Source organism: Balaenoptera ricei, chromosome 9 (assembly GCF_028023285.1).
Source record: "Balaenoptera ricei isolate mBalRic1 chromosome 9, mBalRic1.hap2, whole genome shotgun sequence".
NCBI classification, from domain to species: Eukaryota; Metazoa; Chordata; class Mammalia; order Artiodactyla; family Balaenopteridae; genus Balaenoptera; species Balaenoptera ricei.
Genome location: NC_082647.1, coordinates 29,101,723 through 29,123,141, shown reverse-complemented (window position 1 = coordinate 29,123,141; position 21,419 = coordinate 29,101,723). Strand labels below are relative to the sequence as shown.

The 21,419-nt window shown below is 41.4% G+C and overlaps 1 protein-coding gene across 5 annotated transcripts in view; it reads right to left on the bottom strand.

The window, feature by feature from the left end:
* Positions 1-250: 250 nt before the first annotated feature.
* AASS (aminoadipate-semialdehyde synthase) overlaps positions 251-21,419 on the bottom strand; it is a 67,397-nt gene continuing 46,228 nt past the window's right edge. For 4 of the 5 annotated variants that reach the window (XM_059933513.1, XM_059933511.1, XM_059933510.1 and 1 more), the window contains exons 18-24: positions 21,005-21,145; positions 15,007-15,174; positions 7,417-7,512; positions 5,696-5,811; positions 4,944-5,032; positions 4,257-4,433; positions 251-2,784 (exon numbers count right to left, since the gene is read on the bottom strand). In XM_059933513.1, coding sequence (XP_059789496.1) covers positions 2,666-2,784; positions 4,257-4,433; positions 4,944-5,032; positions 5,696-5,811; positions 7,417-7,512; positions 15,007-15,174; positions 21,005-21,145 — 906 coding nt within the window. In that variant the 3' untranslated portion in view covers positions 251-2,665. The remainder of the gene's footprint in view (positions 2,785-4,256; positions 4,434-4,943; positions 5,033-5,695; positions 5,812-7,416; positions 7,513-15,006; positions 15,175-21,004; positions 21,146-21,419) is intronic. The other variant, XM_059933514.1, reaches the window with a different exon arrangement.

The window sequence follows — 21,419 nt, the reverse complement described above, 5'->3', positions numbered from 1 at the left end:
AACAGTTATGTCTTTACTTGTTAATAGATTATTGATCTCCATTATTGATATTTTTGGCAGGCGGGACCAGGTCGTAATCAACTTTGATCCTTTTCCAATAGCATAGATGCTTTCTCAACTGCCATATGTCCCACATATAATACCTGCTTATTTCGATGGCAGAATTAGTTTCCTATGCCAGAATATGAGCACAGCCCCTCAGAAATTTTAAGTTATATCCCTAAACAGAAACATTTCTTTCCTCCAAGGAGAAAAAAAGTTTTATTTGTACATCTTGATACATAATTCACACAGCATGCAATTCACACAAAGTGCACAATTCAGTGATTTTTAGTATATTCACAGAGTTGCACCTCCTACCACAATCAACTCTACAACATTTTCACCTCCCCCCAAAAACCCCCAAACTCATTAGCAGTCACTCCCACTTGCCCCCAAACCCCCCAGCCCTAGGCAACCACTAATCTACTTTCTCCATATAGAGATTTGACTATTCTGGACATTTCAAACAAATGAAATCATACAATATGTGGCTTTTCATGCCTGGCTTCTTTCACTTAATGTTTATCCATGTTGTAGCATGTATCTGTACTTAATCTCTTTTTAATTGCCAAATAATATTCCATTGTATGGATATGCCACATTTTGTTTATTCATTTATTATTTGATGGGCAGAAATAGAGATAGTTTTACATCTTGTTTTGATTTCTGGCTGTTATGAATAATGCTGCTATGAACATCTGTTTACAAGTTGTTGTGTGGACATATTTTCATTTCTCTAATACCAAAGAGTGGAATTACTGGAGATCATATGGTAACTCTATGTTTAACCATTTGAGGAACTGCCAAACTGTTTTTCCAAGCAGTTGTACCATTTTATATTTCCACCTGCAGTTTATGAGGGTTCCAATTTCTCCACATCTTCACCAGCACTTGTTATTATTTTTTCACAGTAGCTATCCTGGTGACTTTGAAGTGGTATCTCATTGTAGGTTTGATTTGTATTTCCCTGATAGCTAATGTATGTTAAGCATCTTTTCATGTGCTTATTGGCCTTTTGTATATCTTCTTTGGAGAACTGTTAATTCCCATCCTTTGTCCGTTTTTTTTTAACTGGGCTCTTTGACTTTTTCTTGAATATAGTAGTTCTTTACCTATTCTAAGTACAAGTTCTTCTCTCACTTGGTATATGATTTGCAAACATTTTCTCTCATTCTGTGGGTTGTCTTTTGCCTTCTTGAGGTATTCTTGGAAGCACAGAAGTTTTTAATCATGATGATACCCAATTTATCTATTTTTTTTCTTTCACTGCTTGTGCTTTTGTTGTCATTTATTTAAGAAAGCACTGCCTAATCCAAGGTCATAAAGATTTACACCTATGATTTCATCTAAAAGTTTTATAGTGTTTGCGCTCATATTTAGGTATTTGGTCCATTTTGAGATAATTTTTATATGTGCTGTGAGGTAGGGAGTCCAACTTTATTCTTTTGTATGTGGATATCCAGTTGTTTCAGCACAATTTGATGAAAAGATTATTTTCCTCAATTGAATTGTCCTAGCACCTTTTTCAAAAGTCAATTGACTGTAAATATGAGAGTTATTTCTGGACTCTCAATCTATTCCTATTTTACACTTTTTCTTAGAATTGTTTTCTTAATATTACTTTTGCTTCATTCATTGATATTGTATACAAATACAATCAATTGTTGAATATTAATCCTGTATCATGCAACTTCACTGAACTCATGTATTAGTTCTAATGTTTTCTTAGAGTATTCTTTTGAATTTTCTTTGTATAACATTAGAGATAGTTTTACATCTTCCTTTCTAATCTGGATGTCTTTTATTTCATTTTCTTGCCTAATTGCCCCAGCTATACCCTCCAGTACAAGGTGAATAGAAATGGCAAGAGTATACATCCTTGTCTTGTTTCTGATTTTAGGGGGGAATCCTTCAGTCTTTCATCATTAACTATGATACTAGCTATGGGTTTTTCATAGATGCCCTTTATCAGGTTGAAGAATTCCCTTCTATTCCTAGTTTGTTGAGTGTTTTTATCATAAAAGCGTGTTGGATTTGTTGAATGCTTTTCCTGTGCCTAATGAGGTGATCATGTGGATTTTGATTTAGTCTTACCTATTTCCTTTTCCAAACATTAAAAGAAAGCTATAAGAAATGTCACTTTCTAAATGAATCATAATTTTACAAAAAGGCATAAAATAGTATTATTGCAAAGCTTTGGTAATCTAAAAGCATCCAACTGAATCAGTTTGAAAAATAAAAGCAAAAGAAAAATAAAGCTGCATGAAGAAATTTTTTTCTTACTAAAAAGATAAAACTTCATCTGCTAATTATCAGAAAATATATTCTTGTAAGAAAAAAGCTGCATAATAAATTAACAAGTAGTACAATCATTATCACTTTTACATACACATGAAAAAATACATGATAGAATTATTAAAGTTCCCTGGTAATTACCGGCATCTCTTGTTCCAAATGTTTTCATATTAAAATAGAGATTTATATTTCAAAAACACCATTGTATTGACTTAATCAAAACATATCATGCTTTATGTTTTAAAATATCACATTAGCAAGCATGTTTGTTGCATAAAAGTTCAGAGCTGTGTTGGCTGGGAAGATAAAAACAAAATATAATTCTCAATTATGGTGTGATTGTGCTCTGTGTAGTATACATAATGCCTTCTGCTTTAATTCGCTCCAATATTGGTCCATAGATCTCCTTTGAAAAGGGCCCCATCAGGCCTTTAGCTTGAATTTCACCTAGAAGAAAATAAATTTGTAGTTACCATTTTAAAGGTGGTATGAAAGGTTAACTTCTACAGCAAGAGTCTCCATACAGCAGTAAACTTTGAGTCAACAAATTGTTGGAGACCTATGGATTTTTCAAAATAGCAGCTTAAATGTCCCCTACTAAATTATTACTTTGGGACTTCCCTGGTGGTCCAGTGGGTAAGACTCCGCGTTCTCCATTCAGGGGACCTGGGTTCGATCCCTGGTCAGGGAGCTAGATCCCACATGCATGCTGCAACTAGTAGTTCGCATGCTGCAACTAAGAAGTCCACATGCCACAACTAAGAGCCCACATGCTGCAGTGAAGATCCCATGTGCCGCAACTAAGACCTGGCGCAGCCAAAATAAATACATAAATAAATATTTTTTAAAAATTATTACTTAATCAACACTGTAAGAAAAAGCGGTTAATTGAAAGCACAGCTGGACTTAGGGACAGAGTCTGAATTTATACACTTAACTTCATTAACTACCAAATCAGAGAATAAAGTCTAGTAAGAAAGTAAAGTCAACCTAACTGGTCTGCTTTATTTGCTGATGTCATTTTTTAAAAAGCATAACACCAACAGAATGAAATTAAAACCAGTCTGGTTATTTGGGCACTGGCATCTGTTAGGGTGGCTGAAAGAGTAAGTCTGGGCACTTTCCTTAAAGACTATGATGCCCTCATCCCTCATCACTTCTTCACTCTGGTTCCTCAATAACTAAGTAGTTGGTTTAATTTGATATTAGCTAATATGATACTGTAGATTTTTTCCCCATTATTTCCCATTTATATGTTTTGGTGTTTTTTACTCCCCTCACACCTTCACAGGGGCCAAATGGGGTGTTACATTCAGAGATAATGCTTATTGAATGCAAACATCATCTTAAGGGGAGAGTGGAGGGTTGAAATTTGAATTCATTTAGTTCAAAATATATATTGACTATTGATAATATGTTGAGACATGAGGATTAATAAAACGTGGCCTATATTTTTGAAGATCTGGAAATGAATACCCTCTGCTATTTCAGTGTTACCCCCAAAATACAAAAAATAAGGAAAGAAAAGAAGGCAGTTAACATTCCCTGGGGACCCTTCTATGTGGTAGGAGCTTTATGTATTATTTCACTTTAGTGTCACAACAACCCTATGAATTAGTCATGACAATCCCCACTTTAAAGGTGAAGGAACTCTGACTCAGAGATGCTAAGTAACTTGCACCCCATCACTCAGTCATCTTGCGACTGAGCTGGGACAGAAATCAGGTCTTACTCCAAAGCCAAGGTTTTTTTACTCATCACAAGGTGATCTCCCAGTCAGCCAGTCCTTAGATCTTCTGAACTGGCTCACTTTTAGTGAAAGCCAATGTCATACTCAAGACTAATTATTTGATATCCAGGCCCTGAATGACTTGGAGATAATATGGAGACCGACTTGGTCCCCCAATGAAAGAACTTACCATCAAGTAACATCTTGGCTGCCATAGCAGTGGGTAACCCCACAGTTTTAGCCATAGCTGAAAAACCATTGACATCCCCGTAAACCACAAGATCAATAGTTTTATTTTCTAAATGTCCAGAAGGATGTCTGATTCCAAAGTTGTCTCTCATCACAATCATATCTTTCTCTCCAGGGCCTTAAAATAAATAAACATACAGTTTAAAATGTCGCTATCATTACAACTCCAGTATCGTATTTCATTCCCCTGCTCCTGCCCTTCTGTGCTCATTTCCCTTCCCATTATGTATATCCTTAAACAATTATGTATACTGCTTTTTAGCACAAAGACCAAATTAAAAATTCAAGGAAATGATAACTCTAACCAGGTTCATCTGTCCAGGTGGGAATCACTATAACCCGGTTACAGACACGAGGGTACTGCCGTAGAGGCCATCCCTGCTTCTCCCCAAAACGCTCCTTCAGCATTTCCTGAATGTGTCAAAAACTAAAAGTAAAACTAATGATTTTTTCCTTTGCCATATTACCCAAGTTCACTCTTACTTAATAGTTCTCTTATTCTCCCCTCTGGAAAAAGAGTCCAAGTGTTCTTTCCCCATTCCCACTGTGTGGCTCCTGCCCTTCAGTCTAATTCACTGGTTCTTATGATTCCTCTGCTGGGATGTTTAGCCAATAGCCCACGGCCTACCATAGGAAAGCTTCATGGCCAAATGCTTGGAGAGTGCATCCACGAGAGACTCTGCCCGAGGGACTTGTTCATCCCCAAGTAAGCCCAACCTGAGAAGCACGAGAGACGGCTGCATTAGTTCAAGTCCTATACATATGCTCAGTTGGGAAGCAGAAGGGAACGCTCACTGGATTTTGTCTTGAAAGGGCAGAATCACAAGATGACAGTTCAAGTTATTGGACTCTCAAGTTATTGTAAAACAGTAATAATGAGAGTAATGTTTTAACCTTTAGAATCATCTCCAGACTCTCCCAGGAGTGTTGCCTGGAGCTAGACCTGATGCATTGTAAGTACACACTGTTGCAAAGCTTTTCATGAGATTAATTTACAGGTTAGTTCTCCCACATGAAGGATACCAGCAGAATGGGCCACAGCCACATGAATAAGTGTTTTAAAGTAGTTAAAGGAAGACTGGGAGAATGTCCTACAGGAGAGAAAAAATATCCCACCTTTCTCAGGAACTGAATAGTGAAGCTGCTCAAAAATAAGTATTTCCCAAGTTATAATTGCCATTGAATTTCTCACTTTATCTACTTTTTATCCCCACATGAACATGGTATGTGGTAATCTCTCTACAACAGGCCAACATTAGAGCAGCAAATTATCAAAGACAATGTAAAATGTTTGCTTCTATCTTGACTTTTCTTTGACTGGAAAGCACTAAGTAATCATTGATCCAGTATTTTGCTCTAGGTTGACTGGTGGGTACCTACCATTCAACAGCCTCCAGCTGGGTATTGTCTCCTTCTAGTTTCTTAAAGACAGCTTCCTTAAGCACATCACACTTGGAGGAGGATGAAATTCCCACTAGATCACAGAGGAGCTCTTTCTGGTTAGAAAAACAAAGATACAAATTCTAGGTTCCAAATAAAATAAAAAATGAGCTGAGATATTATCCTATTAAGACATTGGACCTCAAAAGAACCTCAAATTTTAAATTAGAAATAATTAGAAATAGTAGATTGTGGCACACACATGTGCATACACACATCTGCACACCCACACATCAATAAATGCATGGTATTTCAGAATGATATTTCAGCAATAAAAGAGTCATAACACCAAATCAATACCAAAAAGGTGATACCATATTTACCATCACATTACCTACCTTTGCAGGTCCTCTCCATCACCTTATCCCTCATTATCCCTCACCGTCCAGAAGTCAATTTTGGACAGTATAGAGTGGAAGGGGCTTATTGCTGTGGTTGCTAGTAGCAACCAGAGTTCTTTTGTAGGTTCAAGAAATGAGGAAGATTGTGCAGATAATAAAATCTCAAAGGAAGAGCACTTAAACCGTGGTCATAGGTTTTTCTAATTTCTAAACAAGACTTTTTCCAGGCTCCCAAGGAAAAAGTTATGTTCTAGATTAAGGATCAACAAACTAGTTCGCAGGCCAAATTGAGCTCACCACCTGGTTTTGTAAATAAAAAGTTTTATTGGAACATAGCCATGCTCATTTGTTTATGAGCTGTCTGAACTGAGTAGCCTGACAGAGACCACATGACCCATAAAAGCCTAAAAAATTTACAATCTGGTCTTTTACCAAAAAAAAGTTTGCCAGTCCCTGTTCTAGACTGTAGCTACCAAGACAAGGGGACCAGCCCCAAGAATGCCTGCACCAACCTTCCCAATCAAACTGCCTCAATATCAGATTCACTATGGATATTTATTCACTCCTGTCCAACAAGTAAATTTATGAAATCTGAAACTTAGATTGAAAAGACTCTCAGATACACAAAAGAACTGAATTTAAAAGCAACTGGCTAACCAGAATACCCAAGTTTCTTTGGGACACTTAATGGGATTAGCAGTATTGATTCTTTTCTCTTTGTGATAAATTTCTAGCATTTCTAGCATTGGAATATGGGCACATTAATTTAAGTTGAATGACCAGCTGGTAACAAGTTAATTCCTGGCAGTTAGTGGAAGCTCTAGATTTTAATACAACACAGACATGGGCATAAACTCAGTAATTAAAAACTCAGATTACTCATGGTTACAAATGGTCAAATAAAAGAACTAATGGGATTCGGGCGCTGGGAATCTAGTTCTGCGATACCACCGGGAGCTCTCCTGCTTTCTCAGTTTCAGGAGCCCCAAGCTTAACTCCTGTCATGGGTCCACCACTTAGACAAGCGGCAGAGCCCAGAGCACAGTGCAGAGAGCGAGCCTGTCTCTGCTCAGGGCTGAGGGAGAGATCAAGTGGTAGAAGTTGCTGCAGGAAACAGGCCCCGAGAGTCAGCGTCTGTGTCCTCTCCATCCTCCCCAAACAATGAAGTTTGGAAAGGGGGGCTTTGGGGCTAGGACTTAACTTCCTGCACATAAGCCACAGAATGGGTTCTTTGCTGGTCCAAACCCACGTTCAAACCTGACCATTTCAGAAGGCATTTCTGAAGGGCAGCAGACAATGTATAATTCCGGAGTCACTCACCCAGCTGAGCGGATTGGCATCAGGTCGAAGGGCAGGAAATGCATCTCTGTTTATAAGACCCAATTTTACAAATCCATTCAAGGCTTTGGCATATCCCTGTAACAAGAGTTATTAAGCAATATATAAACATTTGCCTTCAAAGAAAAAAATTTTTTTAAATTTTTTGAAAATAAGGATCAATTTTTGTAATTCATTTAGAAAAGAGGCTGAAAATAGCCATTTGTATTGCTAGTATTGATGCAGCCACCCTCGGGTTCAAACTGAAATCAGTAGTATCACAACAGTTCCACTGGTTTACACAAGAGCCCTTGCAAAACTTGGGTCTTTACTTTTGTTTCTGGGTAATGTGCGAGTGGTATTTTCTGACAGCATGAGGGAAAATTGCATCTTGTGTTACATGCTCAGGTCAGCAGAATTGTATTTAATAGAATAGTTGTTCTCTCTCTTATAATGGAAGGAGTTTGTAAGAATATCTCCCAACGAAGATAATCCATTCTACTGATTAAGAGCCATTATCCTAACATATATAAGGAGCAAGGGAAAAAGGTAGGCGTTAGAGAGGTATTTCTAAAATGCCATCACTCTGATAAAAATTCCTCACATGTCCTTCATTCTCTACAGGACAGGCCGAGGTTCTGGGCACGTTATGTAGAACCCATCACAATATACCCCTCCAGCCTGACTCACTAATCATCTTCTCCACCACTCACTATCCTCCAAACAAGCTGCTGTGCTCTTCCAGAGCCCTGGGGCTTGGTGCACGCTGCTCCCATGCTTGGAACATGGTAACCCCTCTTTCTCATCTATGAAATGTTTACTTTTCTCTTAAGACCCAGCTCAGCACACATACTGAGCCCCCTAGGTGAGTGGGCACTCTCTTCTTCTCTGTATTCCTGTAGCATTTTGTACATACCTCTACGATGGCACTTAACACAAACTGTAATTAATTGTCTATTCAGCTGCTGAACTGCAGGCATAGAAAGTATGTGTATGTGTGTCCTTCATCCCCATGTCCTCACCCCATTATCCATCATTCCAATATGCTGAAAGAGAACAAATGACTGGATGAATAGATTCTGAATGAAGATGAAGTGAAGGAAGATCATAATGTCTGTTCTCCTGTGAGCAAATCCCGTTGGGGGCAGGGAGGGAGGGGGGAATGGGAAAGCCCAAATAAGGAGCTTTATAGCCACTGCAATTGAGAGACAGCAGGTGGGGGGAGGAGGAAGAAGAAGAAGAAGAAGAGAAGAAGAAGGGCAGGAAATTATTTCAGGAAGCAGTAAAATTATTAAGATATAAAATAGTTCCTGTTGCCACTGGATATTTCACAGTTTAATGTGTGAATTCTCACATGTCTGAACGGCTGTATTATTCAAACTGTTCAAAGTTACTAATTAAAGTTCAAAGTTACTAATTAAAGTTACTAATTAAATTTGCTCTAACCCAATGTAAATATACTTCAAAGAGGAGAAGCAAAAAAGCAATACCCCGAGCCTGCTTCTAGGATCTGATGAATGCTGGGGATCCCTTCTTCCAACATCTCAAATACTGAGACATTTCTCAGCTATTTCTTCATCTCAGAAATAATTTTATGGTGACCTCTAGAAATGAATTTATTATGTGTACTCATTTATCAGTAAGTACTTAGCAAACTGCTGCCATGTGTGAGACTTGTGCTAGGGGCTGAGCCCATGGAGACGAAAAATGCAGTCCCTACCCATGAAGAAACTACAGTCCAGGAGAAGGGTCAGATAAGTCCAACAAATAAGGCCTGGCACATAGTGAGCAAAACCACGACCACTGAGGACCACGATACACTGGGCTATCATAGGTGCTACGACAGAGGTAAACGCCGAGCTATGGGAGCACGAGGAGGGGAACTCACGTAGATGTCGGGGAGGGGAGTCAAGGAGAGGAAATAAGAAAGATCCTGTAAGGTGATACAAGCTGGGTCTGGAAGGACTCAGGTGACAGGGAGGTGCAGGAGAGAAGTCAAGGTCTCCCTGTCATACTTGGGTGACAGGGTCTCATCTCTAACGCTGGAAAGAATATTCAGGTTACTGAAGGGTTGCTGACACTGCTCAGGACATGAACTCTGTGACATCTTCCATCCTCTGGGGTTCTGTGGGGATGGCTCTCGTCCGTGCACATCCTTGAGAGCTTTAGTTAATTCTTAAATCTCTTAAAATCCTCTATTTCTGGGTCTATATGTTTGGCAGGAGCCTAAATCTATTGGAAAATCCTAACTCCTAAAACCCCTGGGGGAAAAAAAAAACCAGAATCAAGAATCTGCCAGATCTGGGGACAGTATGGCTGCAATTCACACGAGAATTTCTGCTGGGCTTGAAGGCTTGTGAAGCATCCATGGTTCCTCGATCTCCTTAGGACGTTATCACTGACAATTCATTTAATTCCTAGACAATGAGGACATCACATTTATGAGAGCACAGGTACCACGGAATCTCACAGGGCATCGAGATCTGAAATCAGGTCTCTAGTTTTTAGAGATCTATGTATTTTAGGTACACTGGTTGTAGTGGGTTGAGTAGTGTATCCCTCATAACTCATGGCCACTCAGAACCTCAGAGTATGACCTTATGTGGATCTTTGCAAATACAATTAGTTAAGGATCTCAGTATGAAGCGACCTATATTTAGGGTCCTAAATCCAGTGACTGGTGTCCTGATAAGAAGAGGAGAGGACACAGTGATATAAAGAGATGGTGGTATGAGGATGGAGACAAAGAGATGGGACCAGTATGTCTACAAGTTAAAGAACATCAACAATTGCCAGCAACCACCAGAAGTGAGGCGAGAGTGGCAAGGGACAGTTTCTCCCTCGACGCCTCCAGAAGGCTTGCCCTGCCCACACTTTGATTTCAGACTGTGACCTCCTGGATGGTGAGAGGATAAATTTCTGTTGTTTTCAGTTTGTAGTAATTTATTATAACCACCCTAGGAAACAATTACACTGATTGCCTTAATCTGGTCACACTTGTAACTACTCTTTTGTGATTACAAAACGTGTGCTGGAATCTCTGCAACAGCGGCGCTTCCTGGGTCCCGGGGCGGCTTCCCTGGTGAGTCAGGCGTGGCTGGCCGCTGGGCAAAAATCAGAGCCGCCTCCGCCCCATCACCCACGATGGAAACCCTCCAAGAAAAAGTGGTCCCAGACGCGTGTGCCTGAGGATTCCGCACAAAAGAGGTGCCCAACATGAAGACCCTGGCGCGCCCGGGGGGCTGGCAGTGTGTTTTGCGCTCACCAGCACGTGCACCAGCTTGTCGCTCGTGTACAGCAGCCTCGGCGGCCAGAAGGAGCGGCCCCCGCAGCGGCAGCGGGCAGCGGCGACCGGCAGCGCGCGGCGGTCCGCGGGGAGCAGCCCCCTGCCGCGCCCCGAGGCCCCCCGCGCGACCGCGGCCACTGCACGGATACCTTGGCGTGGCGGACCACAAGGAAGATCTCCAACACTTGCCTCAGCACTGGCTGGTTCCCAAGGACGATTGCCCTGGAGCTCTGCGACAGGACCAACGTTTATGGCATGGGGACCCAAGACTCACTGCAGGGATCCCAATCACCCTTGAGTACCTTATCACTATTACGAACCTTCTGGACCGGATGAGTGTGCAATGTACCTCTCCCGTGAGCGAGGACGGAAGGGGAGTCATCACCGCTTTATCACAGGGAAACGAGCCTTTAAGAACTGGGCACAGACATTCCATTTTCACTTTTTTCAACCAGACCGGAAACCAGAATCGCTTGCTAGAAGTCATCCTGAGAATAAACCTGTGTTCTGAGGAAGGTGTGTGGCCAGACTGAAATCCCAAGTACCCTCTGTATCAGACATCGGGGCCCTGAACTTCCTGAACCACCAGACACGGAAGAGGAACAGAACTGGTCGCAGGGAGAGCGTCACTCCTCAAGCAGTGCCATGTACAGATGCCCCGGAGGCCTGACTACAAAGCAGTGCAGTTGGTTTACAAGGGGAAAATTCCAGAACTAATACACCCTAATGAGTGTTGTCCCTTTCAAGAGGGGTTACCTTAGGACCTGAACACTCATTGCAATGACGCTGCCATGGCTAAAAACATCTTGGATCTCTTTAAGTATTGCCTTTGAAACTGAGACATGAGCAACTCCACATTAGTGGTATTCCTTTGTAGAAATATCACGTTAAGAGTCATTTTTCTATCAAATTGTATCCTGACCTGAACCTTTGTCATCTGTTGGACTCTGTGTGGTTTGTAAAAAGCAGCCTTGAAAGTATGGACATGATTTCTGAAGAGTACATCTTTACTAAAACTAAAAATAGAATTACCATACGACCCAGCAATCCCACTCCTGGGCATATACCCAGAGAAAAGACATATGCACCCCAATGTTTATTGCAGCACTATTTACGATAGCCAGGTCATGGAAGCAACCTAAATGCCCACTGACAGACGAATGGATAAAGAAGATGTGGTACATATATACAATGGAATATTACTCAGCCATAAAAAGGACTGAAATTGGGTCATTTGTAGAGATGTGGATGGACCTAGAGACTGTCATACAGAGTGAAGTAAGTCAGAAAGGGAAAAACAAATATCGTGTATTAACGCATATATGTGGAATCTAGAAAAATTGTACAGGTGAACCGGTTTGCAAGGCAGAAATTGAGACACAGATGTAGAGAACAAACGTATGGACACCAAGGGGGGAAAGTGGGGGGTTAGGGGGGATGAACTGAGAGATTGAGATTGACATATATACACTAATATGTATAAAATAGATAACTAATAGGAACCTGCTGTATAAAAATAAATAAATAAATAAAAAATTTTTTAAAAAGTACATCTTTACTGACTTTCATAAGCAACTGCCCAATATTTATTTATTGAGAGTTTTTTAGTGTGCTCTAGGCCAGTATTTTTATAGATTATAATTATGTGGTAATTTATCCTTCCTAGTTCTTTAATCCTGAATGATGGTTGGAAAAGGCCCGGAACAGGGAGGTGAGTTGCCATGTTCACAGTGCTCATTGTTAGTATGTGATGGTATTTGGCTTGGAAATGTTGCGTTGCATTTTTTGAACCCTCAGGCTTCAAGGACAGCTATGACATTTTCCAAAGTGCAGAAATGCTCCAAATGACAGAATTGAAAACCAAAAACTTTGTCGTTCAAACAAAAAAGATACCAACAAGAGAAACTTAAAAGACAATTTGCTTTAGTAATAATTGATGTAAGTCACTTCACTTAAGCCCTAGTTTCCTCTTCTGCAGAATGATATCACTGTACCAGAGGACCTCTTAAGTTTCATTCCAGATCTGAAATTCTCTCAACAAGCTTCTCGTTGACTCATGTAAAGACTTTGCACTTGGAATGATGGAGCTCCCACAGTAGCAAGAGCCCTATTTTAGGGGGTCTTTTATATCTCCCTGCTACCTATCCCCCTCTTGTGCTTAAAAGCATACTTCCTCCCCAGACCCCATCAGCAGAAATCCATCCCCTGCTTCTCTGGTGCTTCTTGCACCAAAAAGAGTTGGCGGGGGAGAGAATTTTCATGCTTTTCCTTGGCGACAAGAACAAGGAACTGCACTTCTATGCGTTTTTGAGGAGAAGAGAATATAAGGAGATTCCCCATTATACTACTCATTTATCCTATGAACTATTCAGATTCACTCACTGCAAATCTTACATTATGTTCACTGCCGTTCCCTGGTGTTCAGGAGTATAAAGGACTTATTTTATTTAGAACCAAGATCAACTAGTATGAAAGATTTTCATTTACACAAGTAATATTGTTCAAAAATAGGCTTTAAAAAATATACCCATGTTTTCTTTACACATGGCTTAGGAGGCGTTAATTTCTCTAATGCCAAATTTGAAGGCACCAGCAAATATTATGTATGGGGACTGACATTGTTTTACAAAACATGACCTGGTTTGTGGTTAAAGAAGGTTTCTCACATTAAAAAGTAAAAAATAAAAAAATTTTTAAAAATGTGTACTGGAGGGCTTCCCTGGTGGCGCAGTGGTTGAGAATCTGCCAACTAATGCAGGGGACACGGGTTCGAGCCCTGGTCTGGGAAGATCCCACATGCCGCGGAGCAACTAGGCCCGTGCACCGCGATGAAGAGAGGCCCCCGCTTGCCGCAGCTAGAGGAAGCCCTTGCACAGAAATGAAGACCCAACACAGCCAAATAAATAAATAAATAATTAATTAATTAAAAAAAAAAAAATGTGTACTGGACATTCGTATTTATGGTCCTAGTAGCGACACCCCATTTTGTGGTAAAAACATTTCAGATTCACTTTGGGGAAAGTGACACTGACTACATCGTCAGCACTGGCGACATAAAACAGGGGCCAAAGCCGATTGCCACCTTTTATTGCACTGACCTCAGGGGCTAATGAGACAAAAACTCTACTTCTGGCTGTGAAGAAGTACTTTTTCTTTCTCACTGGATTTGAACCTAAGAGGATGCCACCATCTTGCCATCCCTGTGAAACAGGGGACGCAGCCAATGCTTGAAGGAAGAGCTGAGAGGTGAAGAGAAACTACTATGTGCCAGTGAGGTCACAACCCTCAAACCTCAGTACACCTGAAGCTGACCCTTCACCTGCCCCCCCTTCTCATGAGTCAAAAATTCCCTTTTTGCCCCAGCCACTTTGAGTTGTCTCCTGAAACAGTCAATCAAAAGAGCCCTAAGGGGAGAGCAGCTCGGGGCTCTGTGACCACCTAGAGCAGTGGGATAGCGAGGGTGGGAGGGAGACGCAAGAGGGAGGGGATATGGGGATGTATGTATATGTATAGCTGATTCACTTTGTTATACAGCAGAAACTAACACGCCATTGTAAAGCAATTATACTCCAATAAAGATGTTAAAAAAAAACTCCCAATTTTTAAGTAAAATATTTACATATAGAGTAAAAAAAAAGAAAGAAAGAAAAGAGCCCTGAGAAAACAGATGCCAATCTGGTTTGGTTTTTTTTGTTTTTTATACATTACAAAATGATCACCATGATAAGTCAATTACCATCTGTCACCATACAACGATACTACATTATTATTGACTACGTTTCATACCTGTGACTCATTCATTTTGTAACTGGAAATTTGTACCTCTTAATAGCCCTCACCTATTTCCCCTTCCCTCTGGAAGCTACCTGGTTATTCTGTGTATCTGTGACTTTTTTTTTTTTTTTTAACATTTGTTCATTTATTTTGTTTTTAAATTCCACATATAAGTGAAATCATATGGTATTTGTCTTTCTCTGACTTATTTCATTTAGCGTAACACCCTCCAGGTCCATCCATGTTGTTGCAAATGACAAGAGTTCATTCTTTTTTACAACTGAGTGATATTCCACTGCGCGTGTGTGTGTGTGTGTGTGTGTGTGTGTGTGTGTGTACACCACATCTTCTTTATCCATTCGTCTATTGATGGGCACTTAGCTTGCTTCCTTATCTTGGTTATTGTAAATAGTAAGCATAGGGGTGCCAGTCTGGTTTATCATCTTAATTATTTCAATTATGAAGAAAAATTAAGTGTTCACATCACTTATATCAAAACAGGCAACATGATCATCTCAAATAGAGCCACTTACCTTGTACCTCAGCGTCCCCCGTAATAAAGTGTGAGCAGACGGAATGCCATAAATCTCAGCATATTTGGTACTGTCTCTGTTAGGATAACTTTCCAAATTTAATCCAGGGAAATAATCCATAGGAGTAACCGAATCCAGAAAGGAGACACCCCCTACCACATTCACAACCTGAGGAACATTGAAAAGGCACACATGGGGTTAAGACAGTGTGTATTCCTCTTTGGATTTACCTGCATTATTTTCATAAGAAAGAAATCCAGGTTTTACAAGAAAGCAATAGGGGATTTGAAAAAAAAAAATTAATGAAACTACGCTAATCAACATCCCATATTCAAGCTGTTCTACTAATATCATAATTCACAAGGCCATTGTTCTCCCAAGCTTTAAAATCTGACTTAAAGCATTTCGTTTTTTACTCAGATCTTGTTTCTGATTTTTCCTTGCCCCTGGATGAGATGGCACTGGATTATGTCTCACTAGAGTTTTGCTTTGTTTTTAAATAAACAATACGCTATAAGCAACAGATACTCAAAGTGGCTTCTGTGCTCAAACAGCAATGGCCATATTCTCACTCTGTTCTTTCTCTTCACTCCCATCCCCCTTCTTGAATGCTAGCTACATCAGGCACCAGTCTTGCACATCCATTCACACAGCTAGCATTTACGGACCACCTGCTATGTGTGTGCCAGGATCACACCTGGGAATAAGGACAGTGATGAATAAGATTCAACTCCTGCCTCCGTGCAATCCTTTGTTCACTGAACAAGCCTTTACTTAATGTCTACCAAGACCCAGGAGCTGCAGTAGAGCAACAACAAAGCGCTCACAGCCTGGACTAGTCAACCGACGTGTGCATGTTGGGAAATGGAGTGGGGGAGATGCCCTCTCACAAGAAGGGCAATGCAATGAACATACAGTGAAACTCAAAAAACAAATGCTACCTCCTGATCTTACTGCCTCTGAGAAGGTATGTCACCGATTCCCAAGCTCTTCTGATTTCTCAGTAATCCTCGTTCCTACATCTCTACCCCCATCACACACAATCAAAATGCAGTGAAGCATTTTTTTCCGTTAATTTTGATTAAAGGGCTAAATTTTTCTTTCAGTTTGTGAGGTTGATGATCATCCTTGAGATCATGGAAAACATTCTGGAGTAATGAAATCAGGGCTGAGAACCCTGGTGGAACTAGACTTTGTCCTGCTTGCACCACTGGAAACAATCTCTGACCACATCTAAAAGCTGCACGAAACAACACTGCACAAGGGAGCTGGTGACGTACCTTCTGGTGGAGTCGTGAGTAATTTGCTCAAAGGAGTCTTCGGCTAAACTTAATGATTCACAGGGTTTATTTGTAGGGAAGTTCTGCGTATGTCATGGTATGAAAGGGAAAATGGAAAGGTATGTGTGTGTATAGCTGAAGCCCCAGAAGGAAACGGCCAGTGCTGACCACAGAGTCACGCCTGGAGGGGCCTCCGCAGTCAAAGGCTCACTTTGAAGAGCACCAAGGACCATCAAAAATCCCAAGAGTGAGAATCAGAAGGAAGTGAGGAATGCTTTTCACTTAAGTTTCTTGTCAAACTCTTCTGAACTTCACAATAAACATTTCCTGAAGAGCCATTTCTGTACTTTTTCTTTAAAACAAATTTCTTCCATCAGGATTTAAAATTTTTTTTAAAAGTCTAATAAAAAGGCAAATGTTTACTTTTAGGGTCTTCCCATCTATCTCTCTTCTACAACCTATGGCAATTCTAAAGTTTGCTTTACTTGTTTGCAGGTTAGGGATTTTTAAAGAAAAATTCAATAAAGACCACTATATTCCAGCACTGTACTAATCAGAAATAAACCAGCTGGTTCCTAAGTCTATCATGAGATCCTTGTAAAGAAAACAGGGAAGTATAAGCTGAACGGTAATGATCCATTTAGAGACTGACGGCTGCTGAAGCAACTTGACCCCCAAATTACTGGGTCATTTGATATCAATTCAGAGTTGTATTTCTAGTGTCCTATCACAGGATTCATTAATAAGCCCTGTCCTATATGACTTAGATAAGAAAGAGAGACATATTTATCCATTTGGCAGAGAATATGCATTTTTTTCTGACTCAACAATGATTATATCCAAGACCCACTCCCAGCAGAAACAGTAGCTCATTACTCGCTGCTGGTGCAGACTGCTCTAAGTGTGACTCTTCCCCACACGTGCGCCCACACCCACACGTCCCCCGACCACTGAGAACCACTGACAATAAGCTGGATTACTAAACCAACAAGACATTTAACACAGGCAATATACAGACAAGCATTTATGCGGGCCCACTGTGTGCCAGGTGCCTTCTATACATTACCTTTAATCCACGCAATGACCCACTTTTCAGAGGTGAAAACTGAGGCTGAGAGAGTCACCCAGGGGCAGATTTAAACCCAGGTCTATTTGACTCCAATGTCCGTGTTCTTTCTACTATACCATACCGTCCCCTTAACTGTGCTCATCTGTGGATCAGTAGTTTGAAAAGGATATTAATTGACTGGGTACAGCATTCCTGATCATGCCACCAGTGATGCACCTGAAAACTGAGTTAAGAATGGCTGCAGGCGGGCTTCCCTGGTGGTGCAGTGGTTAAGAATCCGCCTGCCAATGCAGGGGACACTGGTTCGAGCCCTGGTCCAGGAAGATCCCACATGCCGCGGAGCAACTAAGCCTGTGTGCCACAACTACTGAGCCTGTGCTCTATAGCCCACGAGCCACAACTACTGAAGCCCGTGAGCCACAACTACTGAGCCCGTGAGCCACAACTACTGAAGCCCGCGCACCTAGAGCCCATGCTCCGCAACAAGAGAAGCCACTGCAATGAGAAGCCCGTGCACTGCAACAAAGAGTAGCCCCCGCTTGCCACAACTAGAGAAAGCCCGCGTGCAGCAACGAAGACCCAACACAGCCAAAAATAATAAATAAAATAAATTAATTAAAAAAAAAAAAAAAGAATGGCTGCAGGCAATAGAGAGCAGCAGCTACAAAGGGAAGGCTGGGTGCTGCAGTCAAGGGAGGGGCAGGCAATAGGAAGGGAGCCAGAAAACCTATCTCAAAGCTGTGTTTGCAGAGCAAGCACGATCCTTACTTAGTGTATTTGTTTAGCTTGGGAGTGGCTTGGGATAGGAGGCTGAAGGCGATGATGGCGAAGGTCTGCCACGTCACCCCCAGGTGTCACCAATGTCCCACCACCCATGGAGGGAACAGAACTCAGAGAAGACACAGTCACTGGCTCCAAACATGTGGAAGGAAATCAGATGCATTAGAAACAGGATTAGAAGTTAGAAGTTAGCAATAGTACCAGAGGTAGATCTCATTGTCCTACATCCTTGCAGTTATTTCCAATGAGATACATCCTAATTCCTAGGCCACTGCCTGAGTTGCTGGAAAAGTTTAAGATTTCAACTTAAAGCAGAAGCCAGAGAAGTCACCTGGCTCCCCCGTGATGCTTCTGTGTATTACATAAGGCCTGCTCCATGGTGGAGGGTGATGGTGACAGAGGCGATGGAGGGACAAGAGAGGTTTTGAGATGTTTAACAATCTGGGTTAGGAGACAGACTGACACACTTGAATTACTGAGTGAATAATACAGCATCCGGAAAAAATGTTAGACACAGACAACCGAAGTGTGGGAGTTCAGACAAAAGAATAGTGAACAGGGGCTGGAGTGGTCAGGAAGAGCTGCAACCACAAGAGGAGACCTTGAAAAAAGTATGATTTTAGCAAAGAAAAGAAAAGCATCGTGTTTTCTCTTGGTGTCCTCCACAGTGTCAGGGAGATGCAAAAAGCACTCCTCTTTTACAAAAGGAGTTCAGGATAAAAGCGAAAAACTTCAAATTCAACAAATACAACTTTTGCTGCCTGAAAATAACCTCTTGCTTTTCCTGAGCTCCTACCACCATTAATTTCTTTATGCAGCTAATAGTTGCTAGGGACTTAGGACATGCCTGATGATCTGCTGTTTAGCAGATTGTAATCTATATGACCTCACTGAGCCCTACTGCAAGAACCCTGCAAGGCTGGTGTGATTATGCTTATCTTCAGGCAAGGAGCCCAAAGCTCAGAGAGATGAAATGATTGTTCTAGTGCCACCCAGCCAGCAATGGCAGAGCTAGAGGACCAAGCCAGACACACTGGTACCAGGTTCCGTGCTCTTTCTGTTGCACACATTGCACTCCACTGACCTTCTCCTTGTTATCTTCTTTATCTTTTATACGGCCTCCTGAGAATAAGCATTTTGCCCAACTGAAGCAAGAATTCTTCCTGCATTCACATGTGAGTTTATACCAAACATAGGCCAGTCTCTGTTCCATGACTGCAGAAGGTAGGAGGGGCAGTTGAAGAGGAGATCGGCAGTGCCATAGAAAAGGATGTGTGCCTGGTAGAACCTGAGACTGAGACCCAAACCTTCATGATTCTTAGAATTGGAGAACTAGATTGCCTGGCCTTTGGTGACACTGAGGGATGTCAGCACTTGGACCGGAACTCAAGGGTCCTGTTTCACATCCTGAAACGTGTGAATGTGCCTTTCCAGAATCAAGGTCAAGTGTCTTGCTTGTCCAGTAGTGTTTTCAGTGCAGCTGTGGTCCTCTGGTCACTAAATCAGTCTATCTCAAATTCAGCTGCACATTAGAACCATTTGGGAAGTTTTTAAAGATCCCCAAGCCCAAGCAAATCAGAATCTCTGGGGATGAGGCCCAGACATCAGGATTTTTTTAAGTGCCTTGGTGATTCCAGTGTTCAGCCAAGGCTGTGAGCCGCGCTTACAGGTACAGAAGTCAATGGCTGACAATGACATTCACCTTAAGAAATTCTTTCAATTGGCTCCTGTTTCTACACGAAATACATTTAGATCACAGATACACTGAGAACTTATAATACTGCTGCCAGAATTATCTTTTTAAGACCCACATCTGATCAAGTAATTCATCACTCCCTGCAGAGCTGGGACTATGGTGAGGTGAGTAAGGTGCTTAGGGCACAAAATATAAAGAGGAACCCTTGGTCTAGTTATGTTTGTTCCTAAATGTGAGTCTTCCCTTACAGTCAAGAGCATAAACTGTGAAAGCAGACAGATGTGATTTGGACACTGCCCAGCACAGTCATGAGCGGCAGTGACTCTGCCAGGCTGGCACCTTCTTATCCCTCGAGGCTGAGCACATCTTCTCTTCCCTGTTCATTTTCCTCTCCCTGACCTCCTCACCAAGGTCAAGTCAAAAGTCAATTGACCTCTCTTCTGCATCACTGTGGCACTTTAGCATACTTTGGAACTTCTCTCATTGAATTATACCTATTTATTCTACTGTCTGCCTTTCCTGCCATGAAGCGATCTGGTAAAAGGGGAAAAAAAGGCTTTAGAGTTAGTTAGATCTGGGTTTGAATCCCAGCTGCATGACTGTGAACATTCTCTTTGCGCCACAGTTTCCTTAGAGTAAAATGATGAAAATAGTACTAAACTCAGAGCGCTCTTACGTTCTGCCACACAGCAGCTGGGAAGAAATCTGAGTTTCCTTCCTTGACCCATCACACCCTCCATTCCGAGAGCCACCCCCATTCTAGTTGTGAGTACTCTGAGATCAGAAACTTCATTCAGCATGACAACCTTTAGTGCCTTGGCCCAAGTCTAGCACATAGTAGGGACTCAGTAAATGTTTGTCAGGCTGAAATAAATTGCAAGATGACCAGTAGTTACGCATGCAGAGAAGTTAAGAAGTGAGTGTTTCAACGGCAGAAACAACTTGCGAGAGGGCGAAGAGGAAAGAATGAGGCTGGGCTTTGCTGGGAACCGTGAGGAGACCACACGGAATGGAACAGAAAACACACACTGGGAAACAGTGCAGGAGGAGAGAACGGAGGGCAAGCGGCACAGCCAGCATTAAAGGGCCTTGGTATCGGGGAGAAAGTGTGTGGACTTTCTTAGGCAGTTATTGCAGGTTTGTATCTCTAAAGCTTTGATGATGGGCCTTCACCTTTCCATTGAGCAGGTAGGTGGCGGGCTGCATTATGTTCATCAAAACTCCCACTGGACTCCAGCTAAATTTGTATCTCAAAGGATTGTCTGAATGTTCAGGGGCTGGAAGGCCACCGCAGTAGGAAACATAAGATTCAATCTGTAAAATAAAGTATCAATAAATTAGGGAAATTAACAATTAGTTACGGAGAATAATCTATCCTAATCTATCCGAGTAATTAATTGAGTACAATGACACAAATAAGGTAAACCTGTTACAGTTTCTCCTTTCTTAAAGTTACAGAGGCTTTCAAAAATACATCCTTAAAGCCAAACACCATTTGATTAAGTCAGTTATACTTTTATATATATATATGTGTGTTTATATATGTATATATATTTTTTAATCATCTAGAGATTGTGGCTAACATTTT